The sequence below is a fragment of the Otolemur garnettii genome, unplaced genomic scaffold, assembly GCF_000181295.1.
Source record: "Otolemur garnettii isolate 467f Iridium unplaced genomic scaffold, OtoGar3 scaffold00013, whole genome shotgun sequence".
In the NCBI taxonomy this organism is placed as follows: domain Eukaryota; kingdom Metazoa; phylum Chordata; class Mammalia; order Primates; family Galagidae; genus Otolemur; species Otolemur garnettii.
In genome coordinates, this window is record NW_003852408.1 from 12,959,903 (window position 1) to 12,975,263 (window position 15,361).

The 15,361-nt window shown below is 52.8% G+C and overlaps 1 protein-coding gene across 1 annotated transcript in view; it reads right to left on the reverse strand.

Moving 5' to 3' along the window:
- SPEG (SPEG complex locus) overlaps nucleotides 1-12,680 on the reverse strand; it is a 59,622-nt gene extending 46,942 nt beyond the window's left edge. The window contains exons 1-3 of the mRNA XM_003784918.1: nucleotides 12,287-12,680; nucleotides 2,557-2,646; nucleotides 2,136-2,472 (exon numbers count right to left, since the gene is read on the reverse strand). Of these exons, the coding sequence (XP_003784966.1) occupies nucleotides 2,136-2,472; nucleotides 2,557-2,646; nucleotides 12,287-12,680 (821 nt within the window). The remainder of the gene's footprint in view (nucleotides 1-2,135; nucleotides 2,473-2,556; nucleotides 2,647-12,286) is intronic.
- Between the last annotated feature and the right edge of the window lie 2,681 nt (nucleotides 12,681-15,361).

Below are 15,361 nucleotides of genomic sequence, written 5' to 3' on the forward strand. Positions count from 1 at the left end.
AAAAAAAAAAAAAAAAAAAAAACTTAGGAAATGGCTGATTGAATACTTACTGCATGCCATGCATATACTAAGTTCTTAAAATACATAGAGTCATTTAATCTGCATAACAGTCCTGTGAGATAGGAACTGTTATCATCCCCAATTACAGATGAAGAAACTGAGGCTTAAAAGAGATCAAATGCTTTACCAAAGTGATACAGCTAAGAAATGGTTTTTGCTAGAATTGAAACTCAGGAAGTCTGGGCTCATGCCTGAAGTCCTAGTACTCTGGGATTCTGAAGCAGGTGGTTTGCCTGAGCTCAGGAGTTCGAGACCAGCCTAAGCAAGAGTGAGACCCCATCTCTACTAAAAATATAAAAACTAGCCGGGTGCCATGGCAGGTGCCTGTAGTCCCAGCTACTTGGGAAGCTAAGGCAAGAGGATTGCTCAAGCCCAAGAGTTTGAGGTTGCTTGTGAGCTATGATGCCACAGCACTCTACCCAGGGTGACAGAGTGAGACTCTGTCTCAAAATAAAAATAAAAATAAAAGAAACCCAGGAAATCTGAATCCTGAGCCTTTATTCCCTCTCAAATGTCGGGGTTTTCAGGGGCATATAAAAGAAGATAAATAGGGCGGCACCTGTGGCTCAAGGAGTAGGGTGCTGTACCCATATACCGGAGGTGGCAGGTTCAAACTTGGCCCCAGCCAAAAAAAAAAAAAGATAAATAATAGAGTACCAGTGAAAAGCAGAAGTTCTAGGGGTTCCCAAACCTGAAGATGTTTTAGACTTCCTGGAATGTTGTAGCCAACCTCTGATGAAAGGGGAAGGGGAGAGGTAGCAATCAAGAATGCCCCAGGGAGAAAAATTTCAGCCAACCATCTCCAGAGAGGCAAAATTTGCTCTGGGGGAGGGGCAGTTGAATCCCTGAGAATGGCCTCTGGTAACTGGGTGAAGGCTGGAGAGAAATTGGGGACAGCAGAGGAGGCCTCTTGCTGGCAGCTCTGTTCTCTAGGCCAGACTCTGTACCACAGATATCACTAAGGAAATGGGTTCCTCCGAAGTTGCCATAGCAACTCCAGGCTCCGGCTGGAGCCTGGTAAAGAAAGGCAAGGAAGGAAAGGCGAGTCCAGGGCACTGGAGTGCCTGATAAGGCCAATAAGATAAGCCAACAGAGCCTCCTTTGCCCCTGCTCCACCCTCTCCATCTACCACTAGCCACTCCATCCACCCTTGAAAAAGCCTCCCCTGCAGGCCCTCTCTTTCTCCTCCATGATGGTACATGCCCCCAATGCCCATAACCATCATAAGCCAGGTACCCCTCAGCCCTCCAGGTGCCCCCAATACCTTTATTATCATCAGCTACTGCCCTCTTGCTATAGCTCCCTCCTGTATCTGCCAGCCCCACTTGTCCAAAAATGGCTCCAATGTCTCACTCCAACACCTCCGCTCTCTACCACCTCCTACCAGGACAACCTTGAACCCCATCCTGGGGGTTTCCCATGACAGAGATCACACCATGCCCCCTGCCACCTTCACTCCCAGCCCTCCACCCCCACTCCAGCCCCTGCACCCCTTGCTCCCCCCCCAGCCCCCACCTCCTGCTCTCCCAGACCCCTGGCCCCAGCTGCCCCTAGCCACCTCACTGTCTTCTCTCTCCCGGTTGCTTGATTGCTCCCCTGCTCCCTCCTGCTCTCCCGGGAGCTGCCGTGCAGAAAGGTTCTGTTCCTCCCAGAAAAAGGCCCACATGGGAACAGGAATGTGCAGAGAGATGAAAAGGCAGCAGCTGCTGAGACAGCAGGCACGGAGGGGGCCCCCGAGGGAGGGGTAATCCTGGGGACAACTGGAGCCTGAATGGGTGAGGTAGGAGAGGGCCCCTGAGAAACTGGAGATCTTGGAGAAGATGAGGAGGGGACAGTGTTCCACGAGACCACAAAGAAGGCACAGTGAGCCAGGACAGGTGGGAGCAAGAGGACGTGGGTGGTGATGGCACGGGAGGAGGAGAGAGCAGTGTGGGAAGACAGAGTGGAAGGGGGTGAGGAGTGCACAGGGAGATGGATGGGGTGGGGTGATGGTGGAGGCTGACTGAGCAGTGAGGGCAGCGCAGGACAGCGTGGTGAGATGGGACAGTGCAGGCCCAGGTGAGGCCATTACTTACACGTGGATCGAGAGCGCCCGTCCTCTGTACAGACTGAACGCGCTGCCGTACAGGTCACTGGCCACCGAAAGGCTATCCTCTGACCCCCAGCTTGCGCCCACCAGATTAGCTCGAGATGCCCGCACCAGCGGCTCCACCCCCAGGTGCCGTGGCCCGGCCCCGGTTGCCTGTGCTTGCCTTGGGCTGCCCGGGAGGCGGCGGGTGCCACCCCCACTGCCCGCTTCCTGCTCCAGGACCGTCTGCCCGCTGCCCCACCAGCTCACTTGCTCCTCTGAGGTGCCTGTCATGGAGGTCGGGGGTGTGTCCAGGGAGGTGCCCACCAGGGTATCAGAGCCCCCTAGAGAAAGAAGTACTGTGAGACCCGAGGCACCCCTGATGGGAAACCCGCCTGCCTGCTCTTTGATCATTCCAGAGAGCTCACCCGTGGGGGTGCTGAAGGCCCCATCATCCCGAAGCTCCAAGCGCTGGGTCCCCTGCACATCGCTGATGTCATCCTCAGCCGTCTCTGAGTCTGGAGAAAAAGGGTCTGTGTGGGCAGGGCCCTCCTCCCTCTGCCTCCACCTCTTCCCTGTGTCGCCTCCTGCCTCCCCCACACAGGATCTATCTCATCACTAGTAGGGCTGTCAGCGCCCTGTCTTCTCCTCTTTTGCTCCTCACATCCCCCAGCCCAATCTGGGATGCTCGGGATAACCCCTCCCATGCCAGTGCCCTAGTTCCATCTCTGGGCCCTGGCTGTTTGTCTTGTCTCTATGAGGTCCACTTAATGAATTACCCAGGCCTCATACCTTCTCCCTCTTCCCTTAATCAGTGGTAGCATAAGTCCCTATTCAGCACCCCCCCCAAAATAAGGTCCTAGGTTCCAAGGCTCTAGAGTATGGGTTCCAGTACCCCAGGAACAAAGGGTTGTCACCTCAAAGTCGTACTGTCAGGGCACTCGACCAACTGCAGGCCAGCCTGTCCTCTACCCCAAACCAGCTGGAAGGCAGCAAGGTGCAGCTGAGGCAGGGTGAGGAGAGGCCGGGGCCAGATGGGGAAGAAGGAGAAGCAGGGGGCTAGGGCAGGAGCCAGTTTCCTACCGTAACTTTGCTTTCTGCAGGAGCGGAAAACTTCGCTTCCATAGGAGCAGCAGGAGAGAGACAGGGACAGACTGTTATCAGAGCGTTTGTGGGGTAGGGAATGGAAGGCAGGAAGGACAGAGGGAGACATGAGGTACCCAGTGCCCATGAGCGAGGGGATGGAGACACCTGGGATGTGCCCGGCACTGGGGAACACCCATATTTGGGCTGCTAATTTCAACTGCCCCAGTGATTCTGGGACCCTTGGCACTTATTGGTGCAGCCACTGCCCACACACATATACCTGCTTGTGCTGAACCCAGACACAGACCCAAACTTCCCATTAGGGATCAAGCCCATTCTCTATTAAAATATCTGCATCCTGCTTTGACCTCTCCCTGCAAACCAACCCCCATGATATGACAGGCACCTTCCTCAAGATCCCTCTTCTACTGTTGAAAAATTCTTAAAAAATGCCCAGTGGCTAAGTTAGGAGTAAAGTTTCCTGGGCTTGTTTTTCAACTTCCCAGACTCTACCAAGTTCTGTGCCTCAGTTTCCCTTCTGGATGCCATGACAAGCAGGAGCCATGTACTGGCTACCAAAGCATGACACTGAGCTCCTCCCCACTTAGTCCTGCAGATGGAGAACAGGTAGCCCACCCCATGGCAGGGTGTACTGTTGAGACCCCACCCACTGCTGTCCTCTCTCCGCTGCTGGGCACAGGGGGCCTTCTTGGGTGAGTGCATAAATGAGTGTGGGGATGCATAGGGAGATCTTGCATCTCATGAACTGTCTTCAGGGCCTTGATGTCTCATGAAGGGACATGGACCAAGAGGGGTGGGCTTGGGCTAGAGCAAGGATGCCCACAGTCCACGCACCATGGGTGAGTCGGCCAAAGGCCCGGCGGGAATGGCCGGTTTTCTGAAAGAGAAAAGCCAGAATGAGTAGTTGAGGAGGAGGCACTTTCCTGAGGTTCCTATGCCTCCCATTCAAACCTGCCATATCAAGCAGAAACTCATTCCTGTGGCCAGTGTGTGTGGGGTGGGAAACAGATACCCAGAGCCACCAGTCGCCCCTAGGGAATGTCTCTACTCTGCCCTCTTCCAAGCTACCCAGCTGGGCTCCCAGGAGGATCAAGGGAAGGAGAGAACAGCAGGCTTTGGGTGGAGTGCTGGGACTCCCGGCTGGACAGAGGCTCACAGCCTGGGACCTGAGCAATACAGGAGACAGAGGACAGGAGACAAGGAAGTCAGGCAGACTGAGGAGAAAAGGAAAAGACCGGGAGGGGGGGTGCTTGAATGACAAGGAGATGGAGGGACCAGGACACAGATTCCTGCTGCGGGAAGGGCAGATACCTGGATAGGTGTCAGACGGGTAGGGGAAGGGTGATGGGGGCAGAGGGTAAGGTCTGCGAAGAGCTGGAGCCTCACGAACGCAGAAAGGAGGCCCGGGTACGCAGAGGACAGGGCAAGGCTTGGGGAATTTATTGAGCTCAGCGAGGATCCGTGTGCGTTGCTTTCAGGAGCTCCGGAAGATGGAAGGCTCCAGAGTGGGGGGCTGGGGAAGGCCGGGCAGGGGGTCGGGGTTTGGGAAGGACAGAGGCGAGGGAAGACGAGGTAGGAAAGAAGCAAGTAGGCGCTCCACGCCAAAGCCTGCTCTGGGGGCCCTCCCGGGTGGTCGCGGGGTTTGAGGGAGATCGGGACTGGTGTCTGCCCTTCAGCGTGGGAAGGGGCCTGAGCGCTCGGGACGCAGGCTGGGGAGACCCCCGAAACGCTCCCAGCCCACCGCCCACGGTCGGACTGGGGTGGGGCAGGCACCGCTCCAGCGCCCCCTCCTCCAGGCCTGGCCACGGTGACCCGCCCTCCCTCTGGGGCGCCCAGCCCTCCCTGGCCCCTCCCGGAGCCGCCCGCCCCCGGAGCCCTCACCTGGAAACGCTTCTTCACCCACAGCTTCTTCATGGCGGGGGAGGGGGCCGGGCCGGCGGCCGGGCGAGGAGGGGACGGGCGGGGGCGGGGCGGAGTCGGAGGCGGGGCCGGGGGCGAGCCGGGGAGCGGGCGGGAGCCGGCGCGGGTGGCGGAAGGAGCCTGGGGCCTCAGGAGCCGGAGAGGGGGTAAGGCGGTGGCGGCGGTGGCCGCAGCGGCGGCGCCAAAGCCCGCCCCTCCCCCTCTAGCCTGCATCCCACCTAGAGCCCCTTCCCGTTCCTGTCCCCCTCCGTCTTCTGGAGCGTCCCTCACCTGCCTCCCATCGTGATCACCCGACACCTCCTGGCGCTAAGAGCCGCGCACCCTCACCCTGCGTCTGCCTCCCGCGCCCTGGGCACATGGGGAAACTGAGGCACAGAAAGAGGTGCAGTAGCCCCTAGTTCAAGCCATTCTCTCATTGGCAGCCAAACGCAGCCTTCTCGCCACCCCCAGCTCCTCCCGTGGGGCCGCTCTGGAAGGTCAGCAGCATCTTGACTTGCTCACTCCACAAACATGCGCACACGTACACTGTGCCAGGCAGAACCCAACCGGCCGCAGGGCAAGACACCGGATGGGGGCGCCCAGGTCAAACGCAGGGCAGGGGTCCTTGGGGGTGGGGGCTCTGTCCTGACGTGGACCCAGACTTTGACAACACCCACGTTCCTCAGGAAAGCTAGAAAGGGGTTTACCTACAGTTTCTTGATGCCCCCTGCACAATAACCCCCCCATACTTACACACACACACACACACACATACACAAGCTAAGATGCTCAGAGGTACTCCTATCATTCACAAGAGTCTATTCATGTTCTCACTCACAGTAGGCACACTCACTGCTCTTTTTTTTTTTTTTTTTAGACAGCCTCACTCTCTCACTATCTTGTCCCAGGTATGGTTCAGTGGCATCACTGTAGCTCACTGAAATCTCCTCGGCTCAAGCGATCTTCCTCCCAAATACCTGAGAGTACAGGCACAACAATGCCTGGTTAATTTTTCTATTTTTTGTGAGATGGGAGGCTCGCTCTTACTCAGGATGGTCTCAAACTTCTTAGCTCAAGCAATCCTCCCATCTTGTCCTCCCAAAGTGCTAGGATTACAGCAGTGAGCCACTGTGTGGGCCACACACACCACTTTGTGTTCCTCTTCTCTCCCTTACCCCTGCCCTATTCAGCACTAAGCACACTTCACTCATACAAAATTCTATTCCCCATAATCATGATAGCTAAATTTTTTTAGCAGTTATTACGTGCAAGGGACTTTACAAATGTTACCTCATTCACAGCAACCCTGTGAGCTTGAAACCTGCACCCATTTTAGCTAACGAGTGACTGAGGCTCAGAGAAGTACTGTCACTTAGGCCAAGCCCTATACATTTGGGGACTCCACTTGGCCCTCAGATAGGAATTCAATCCCAGTATGCACAGGTAGTGTCATTCCTGATTTCTAAGTAAATATGAACACTTATTGTATGTTTAGTATGTACCAAGCATTGTGCTAAGCACTTTTATGAATACACTCATTTAATCTTCACAATGAGGAGGAAGACTAAGGCAGAGAGGTTATTTGCCCAAGGTCACACAGCCAATACATGGACTGAGCCAGGATTCTAACCCCGTTACTATGAGCAGGTTGTTCATCAGCCTCACATGCTCACTGGTCAATGGGTCCCTTAACCTTATTTCTTTAAAACTGGGATTTGAAATAAATACAGGAACAGATTGATAAATTGTGCTCAGCCTATACAGTGTTTGAGGTGGAGCAAGCATGATTGATAACAGCACTCCTTATTTTCAGTTTCTACTTGGCTTCTGTGATTAATTGAGCTTGTGGACTCTTTAATTTTTATTCATTTAATTTGAGATAGAGTCTCACACTGTTTCCATGGTGTCATAGCTCACAGCCTCAAACTGAACCCTCAAAACTCCTGGGATCAAGTGATCCTGCTGCCTCAGCCTTCCAAGTAGTTGGGACTACAGGCGCCCACCAGAATGCCCGTCTAATTTTTTCTATTTGTAGTAGGTCTTGCTCTTGCTCAGTCTCGAACTACTGAGCTCAAGGGGTACTCCCGCCTTAGCCTTCCAGAGTGCTAGGTTTACAGGCTTGAGCCACTGCACCTGGCCAGTGGATCCTTTATTTTAAAGTTTAAGGCTGTGTCTTATACATTCTGGGTGCATGCAAGTGTTGTTTTCCAGACCACCAGGGGCAAGTGTTCCACATACAGACATATGCACAGGGACGTGTGCAGAGAGGGTATGTATGTGTGTCCATACTAGTTCCAGTGAGAGGTCCCTGCACAGCCACAGGCTCTTTCCCTATCCACCGCCAAACACACCCACTCACAGATGAGGGATCTGAGTTGGGGAGATGGGGTAACTTGACCCCCTGTCCGCCAGGAGAATCCGAGGGGCTGGCACATTCCTTAGCAAAAATAACCAATGGGCAGCGGGCATGAGTGACGGGACAGCTGGGCCCAAGAGGGGCCGGCAGGATTCTGTGTTCTTGCCCTAGGCCAGCACTGCTCACCCCTGAATCACTGACTTGAAACATACTCTCAGGGTGGGCCTCATTAGCTTGCCCCAGATTGCCCCATTTCTTCCCATTGACTGGGTGGCCATGCCCCCCACCCTGCCACCTCCCAAACCCAGATTTCTAATTTCTGCACTGCCAGCATTTCCCCTTAACCAGAGAAAATCCAAGTCTTCAAGCTATGCCTGATCCCTCCTCACAAGACCCTCCTCTAAGACACATGCATCTTCTCTCCTCCCCTTTGCCTCCTCTCTGTCCCTCCTGGGTTCAGTTTCTCCCTCCTTCCCTTCATGACCCTGCTCTGTATTTCTGACATACTATATAATTTACTTATTTGCTATATTTTTTTGCATAGTGCCTGTCTTATCTCACTAGAAAATAATCTACTGGAGGACACAAATTTTGGTCTTTTTTCCCTCACTCATGTATCCCAAGCACCTAGAACAGTAACTGGCACATAGTAGGGACTCAATAAATATGAGGGTCAAGCTGCAGATGAAGAGGGTGAGGAATGGTGGGGGTGAGGAGGCTCCACTCACCCAACCTTCCCCCTTCTCTGTCCTGACCTGTCCCCTTTCCCAAGAAACAACTAGAGAAGTGACCCTCTCCTATTCCATTCAGGATCTTCCTGGGAGGATCTGCCCTATTTCAGGAAGGTGTTTCCTGCACAGGCATTGGCTGACTTGGGGAGGGAGGTGGCTTTCTGGAATGTCCTCTCCTTTTTCTCCCAGGGTTCCCTGTGCTCCATAGCCCCTCCCCCCTCCCTGATTGGTACTTGGCAGGACCCAACTCCATGCTGGTTTCCACTTGACTTATTCATACATTCCAAATTCTAGGTGAAAAAGATAGTAACTGCAGAATAGTTCTCAATGCAGGTTCTGGTGCATTCCTTACCTTTGCTGTGCCTAAATTGGCCCTGGCTCCCTTCTCCCTAACATTACTTCAAGTCCCCAAGATGATTCACTACCATCTATTGACCTTTGGCCCTTTTGATTGACATAGAATCTTCTAGACCATGGCTATGAGACTCCAAGTAACACACAGCATGAGCATCATCATGTTGCCCCTTCTCTTGGCTGAGCTCCTTGGCTGCCCTTCTTACCCCCTGCCCTTTAGTGTAGGTTTCCCCTTCAGCCATATATGCCCCAACCTTTGAGGGTAGCACTTGCTCAGGTCATGTGATTTACACATTGCTCCTCAGCCTATGCATGTGGGAGCCTGATAGTTTGAAAGAGAAAAATGTTGATTTATCTTGGAGACTGGACCAGAAGATGGATTTGGGGCAATTGACAGGAGAAGGTGATGATTACAAATCCTTAACTTAGTCTTCTTTCCACACTTCTCTTTCTGTGGACAGGGAATATGGATCCAGACCTAGACACTCAGCCTTCAGACCCAGCTCTACCACCTCACTAGTCATGGGACTTTGAGTAAATTTCCTCTTTGAACCCCAGTTTTCTTATGTGAAGAATGGTCATAGTATTATAGTAACTTAGGGTTTGAGGATTAAATAATTAAGTGAGATAGTGTGCCTTACACAAGTTAAAGATTCTACAAGTATCCTGTATTTCTGCCATCTTCATCTCCTTTGTTTCCTATCCTTTCCTCATTTCTATACCCCCCAAATCCCAGCACCATCACCCCAGATTCCCATCCTCCAAACTCTCCATCCCATAGCCCACTTTTATTTCCTCAGGGCCCCGACCTTCCAGAGCCATGCCAACATCCCTCCATCCTGGAGCTAACAGCTCGAGCTTCAGGAGTGCCAGGAACCTTAGTATCAGCCTGTCTTGCCAAGCCAGAGAGTAGTCCCAGCCAGGAAACTTCGTCCTTCCCTCTGCAGCCAGGTTTTTGCTTGGCTTCCTCGAGTACCCTGAAGTCCTCCTCCTATTGCTTCCAACCAAGAAAGTTTTCCATGAGTAAGTCTGAGCAACACTGAGCAGCCTGCCCAGCTGCCTGGACCAGGACCTATCACTGGGCAGGGCCATCTTCTTATTGGGAGGAAGCCAGACTCACCCAGTTAGTCCCCTAATCACCAAAGCAAACCCTTCCCTCCCCAAATCAAGTGGGAGAGGCGTACTAGTTATGCACACAGTTCTGAGTAGTGGGGAAGCTGAGGCTTCCACCTATTCTGTTATTTTCTATGTGGACATGTCCTTAAATGTGACTTGCTGCAGCCCAATCCTCTTCCTGATCTAACATGAATGTCAAAAGACCCCAGATCTGGGCAGTGCCTGTGGCTCAGTGAGTAGGGCGCCGGCCTCATACACCGAGGGTGGCAGGTTCAAACCTGGCCTCAGCCAAACTGCAACAAAAAAATAGCTGGGCATTGTGGTGGGTGCCTGTAGTCCCAGCTATTTGGGAGGCTGAGACAAGGGAATCGCCTAAGCCCAAGAGCTGGTGGTTGCTGTGAGCTGTGATGCCACAGTACTCTACGAAGGGTGACAAAGTGAGACTCTGTCTCTTAAAAACAAACAAACAACAACAACAACAAAAAATCCCCAGATTCAGCCCCATGGCACCCAGGGCCATTTCTTCATCCCAAGCCTCTCAAGCCTGCTGATCCACAAGAGCAGCCTACCCTGCATGCTGTCCCCCCTGGTTTCTGCCTAGGTATGCCCAGCTAGGACTCAGCTTCACTGACTACACCACTTAGGCCGCAGAAGGTCTGAGGCTCTTACACCTCATCACTCCCCCCAATTTGAGTGACCAGGGCAGGCCAGGAAGCTCCCGTCTTCAGAAATGCCAGGCCAGGGAAAATCATGTGGTGGCTACTTCCCAAATATTGGACAGCTCTCCCTCCTTCTCTCTTTCTCTTTCCCCTCCCTCCAGAACTTCTTGAGTAGTACAAAGCCTCCATAGCCAAAACCAAGACTAGGTTCTCAGCTCTGGGATGGTCATAACTAGCTCTGTTTATAACTAAACTAGTATGTCTGTGGCAGATCTCCCTCCTCTTTGGTCCACAGTGTTCTCCCCTGTAAAAGGGTGTGTTTTAGAACTGTAGTTCTCTGTGGTCCTTCCCAACTTCAAACAAATGTTATGATCACTACTCTCCTCAGCACTTTCTTTCCCTTTCCTAATATCTTTCTCCCTTAGTTGTATTCTCATCAATTCATCTATCCTGCCCTTTGTTTTCAGTCCCTTTTCCTCCAAAGGGACCAGAGCTGGGGTCTCCAAGGAGTCTACTCCTTTGAAACTCAGAAGAATGCCAGGACATACGTGGTTCCCTGACCTCAAACTAGGGAAGCCTGTACTTCCCTAGGGGCTAGGCCAACAAGTAGAAGCCAGACTTGGCCACAGAGACTCCAGGAGGGTGGGCCTGGGGGAGAAGGGTGCTGATGGAGATAGGCCAGCCCTGCTTCCTCTCTTGACTCGGCTACACCACAGCACTTTCTTTTCCCTCCAGCTGTTGAAGGCCTTCATTCCTGTGCTCCCTTCCCAGCCTTCAGAGATGTACCCCTAGATGACACCAGCCAGCTGGAGTGAGGTACTCCTCTTACAAATGCACAGAACAGCAACCCCTAAGCTCTTTGCCATTTTCCCCAACTATAGCCTACTTCCTAAGAATTTGTTTCTCAAGGCTCAGCCCACCAACGCTCTATCTTTGGCCTAGAGAAGACCCATTTGAATAACTCAGGGACAGAGGTAATAAAAAAGGAAACCCAAAAACAGGCCCAGTGAGAACAGCCCTGGCCTGGCCCCCAGGTGAGCCCAGCAGGACCGTGATCACAGGGCCCTGGCTCCTGCCCTCCCCTTCTGCCTTGGACCCTTAGCTGTTCTTTCACACTCCTGGAAGCTACTCTATGTGGGCAGGGGCTTGAGCGCTGACCTAAAACATCCTTCAATGTGCTCTGAACATCAGTCTGGAACCTCAGGTAGACATGGTTCATGGGCTTTCCAGACCAACTCCACATACCCCTGTCCCTCACCTGTTTGTATCAGACACAGTCCAGAGCCCTCTGGAGGTGCACAAACATGCACACACATGCTGTATGTGGTTGTCCAGCATGGACCTCCATTCATGCCTATGAAACACTAGCTCTGGCTCTGCCTCCTGATGTCTTGGACCCTATTCATACATGTCACCCACTGGCCTCTTCCATGAGGCTCAGTGCTGACCACACCAGCACTGCCATAACAACAGTCTGCCAGGGGTTCTGGCCCATCCCTTCAATGGTGCAGCCTCGACCAGGGGAGCTGAATCCCTCCTTCAGACATTCACACATCTGTAAGGGGTTGATGGGGGGAGGTGTCTCAAGTTTAAATTTGGGGGGCTGAATCAGACCATTTCTCCCAGGGAACTTCTTTACAGGGGAAGGATGACTTCCACCAGGGAATTCCCTCAAGAGGCCTGAGTGGGTCTCAAGTTTGGCTTACAACTGCTCCACTTTGACCTCTGACCTTCCTGTGAGGAGCCTCTCTGCCTTGACTCCCTGTTCCCTATACTTTGCTCTTGGTCTGCACTTCTGGGCCTTTCAGCCACTAAGCCAGGACATCCAGAAAGAAGGCAGAGCAACGTAGGTACCTCCCCCTCAAAGCCAGGCAACAGTTCTCTACCTCTGAGCACCCCACCCCGCCTCCGGCTCACCCCTCAATCTCCTCATTACCTCCGACCTCCAGCACCGTGAGAACAGCCTCGCAGGAGGTCTGGCCCCGCTCGTTCTGGGCCCTGCAGCTGTACACGCCGGCGTCCCGCGCCCCGCAGCTCCGCAGCCACAGACAGCTGGGCTCAGGGGCCGGCGCGGTCAGGGGCTGCCCATCCCGGAACCAGCTGAGGCTAGGCCTGGGTGTCCCGCTCACCACCACCCGCAGCCGCACGTCGCTGCCCGCGCACACCGCCGCGTTCTTCAAGGGCCGCAGGAAGACTGGCGCCCCGGCCACAGCCACGGCTGCCGGGGCCCCGCCGCCGGCCCCCACCTTGGCCCTCTTCGGGGGCACCCCAGGACTGGGGGGTGCCCTCGTGCCCGCGTCCTCGCCTCGCGTGCCCCGGACTTTCTGCATGGCCTCTACAGGTTGGGCTGGGGGAACGCCGGAACTGGGCGGCCACGGGGGCACCCGCTGGATGGTGCCCTGGAGATGAGTCTGGGGGCCGGCGGCCTGCCTTCCTGCTGCCCGCCCGCCTTCGGCCTGTGCTACCCAGAAGGTCACCAGGGCGGCCGGCGGTTGCGCTTGGGGGCTATTTTTAGGCCCCCCGGCTCGGGTTGCGAGGGAGCTGTGGAGGGAGGGGGCAGCAGAGGAGGGACTTGACTCCGATCAGCTCCTTCGCTCCCTCCAGGAGCCCCCATCGCCAGCCCCAGCTTAAAAGAGTCCCTGGGGATTTGTTCCAGGCCCCTCCCCTCCTGTGTTGCAGCACCCCAGCCCACCCACGGGGGGGAATCGGGTTACCCCTGGGCTCAAGCCCATTTCCCTTCCTCCCTCCGTTCAAGCCCCAGATTCCAGCCTCAGCTGGGGGAGAGGAAGAGGAAGGGTCTGGTGAGGGGCTCTGTGAGGTTCCTGAGAAGTGGATGAGCAGGCCAACCCCAGTGGAGGTGAGTGGACAGCCCCAGAAGAGGGACCAGAGGCCTCGCCTGGCACCTCCATAGCAGCTGGTGAACAGTAAGACCAGGAGCCTGGGAGTCAGGTGGATTCAAGTTCCCAACAGTCCTGCTTTTACTTTCTGGGTGACATCAAATCTCTCTCAACCTCCAAGTCCTCAACTATGAAAATGGGTTGTTGAATAGGGTTGCAACAGGCAGGAAAGAATGGGCAGAACATTCGAGGTGGAAGGAATACCATGAACAAAATGAGCATGTTGGAAGTAGACAGTGCACTGTTTTGAGGGGGGGAGGAGAGTGTTGGTGGAAGACAACCTGAGTGAGTGGGGTGATTGGAGGAAAGGGAGGTGGGGTCTGACATGAAGTCTCTATCTGGTAGGCCCCAGGTGCCACCAGGGTTTTTAAACAGGAGAATAAGTCCATTGGAGGGGTGTTTTAGGAGTATCCCCTTGGTAGCCAGTGGGGAAGGTGGATAGAGATGAAAGCCAGTTACAGCTCTGGTTTTCCAAGAATGATGATTGTTAAAATTCCAGATTCCAAGTCCTTACCCCCAGAGACCCTGGTTCAGCTGGCTGAACTGGGAGGGTCCAGAAACCTGCACATTTAACAAATGGTCCAGCTAACTCTTCTGTGTCTAAGGGTGGCACACTGAGAAACATCAGTATAGCACCTTTAAAAGTCCATGTGAGACCTTTGTGATAGAACAGTCTTGTATCTTGACAGTGATGGCAGTCATGTGAATCTATACAAGTGATAAAAGTACATAGAACTAAATGTATGCGCACACAGGGACTACTACTAGAGTGCATGTGAAACTGGTAAAAGCTGAAGCAGGTGGGTGGACTATACCAATGTCACTTTCCTGGTTGTGATGCTGTACTCTAGTTATACAAGATGTTGCCATGGGGAAAACCAGGTGAAGAATATACAGGATCACTCTGTATTATTTCTCATAACCACATGTGATTCTACAGTAAGAAATTTTTAAAAATCTCTAAGTAAGAAATTAAAAAACAAACAGACAAAACCCACCAGAATGCGGTGGCTCATGCCTGTAATCTCAGCACTTTGGGAGGTCAGAGGATCACTTGAGGCCAGGAGTTTGAGACCAGCCTGGGCTACATATCAAGACCTCGTCTGTCTCTCCAAATTTAAAAAAATTGTCTAGTTGTCTTAGTTACTTTGGAGTCTGAGATAAGAGGATTGCTTGAGCCTAGAAGTTCAAGGCTGCAGTGAGCTATGATCACGCCACTGCACTCCAGAGCAACAGAGCAAGACTCCACCTCGGAAAAAAAAAGAAAGAAAGAAAGAAAAAGAGAAAAAAAACAGTCTAGATGGGAGACTCCAGCTTGACCTTGAGCTCTGAGTAATGAAGCCTGAAAATGCTGAGAGGAACAATGAAAGAGAAGGGTACTCTTAACCTTGCCTCCCTATCCCCCACCTTTATTCTGAGATGCTGAAGTCAAAGTATATGTGTATGTGTGTATGTGTATGTGTGGAGAGGGTACAGAAGGTACAATTTATTATGCATATATAGAAAAATTAAAAGCTTTGAGGATTAGTATTTTTCTTAGTGTGCATGCGTTAAATTCTACTGTTTGTGACACGGAGTTCCAGGTTTTGACAAGTGCATAGAATCGTGCATTCACTGCCTGGGGCCATGCGGAGCAATTCCGTCACCCTAAATATTCACGTGCACATCCCCATGTAGTCAACCACACCCTTCTCTACCAACCCATGGCAACCACTGATGATGCATTGAATTCTAAAATGTAAATTGAATTTTAAAAGGTAAAAAATGTGGAGGAAGGCTTTGGAAACAGATGGTATATCAAGAATAAATGAATAGGGACTTTCTTTTTTTTTTAATGTAATTTAATTTTTCGAGACCGTCATACTCTGTCACCCTTGGTAGAATGCAGTGGCATAATACCTCACAGCAACCTCAAACTCTTGGGCTCAGGGAGGTGCCTGTAGCTCAAAAGGGTAGGGTACGGATCCCATATGCCAGAAGTGGAGGGTTCAAACACAGCCCTGGCCAAAAAAAAAAAAAAAAAACTCTTGGGCTCAAGACATCCTCCTGCCTCAGCCTCCTGAATAGCTGGGATACAGGTGCCCACCACAACACCCAGCTAGTTTTTTCTATTT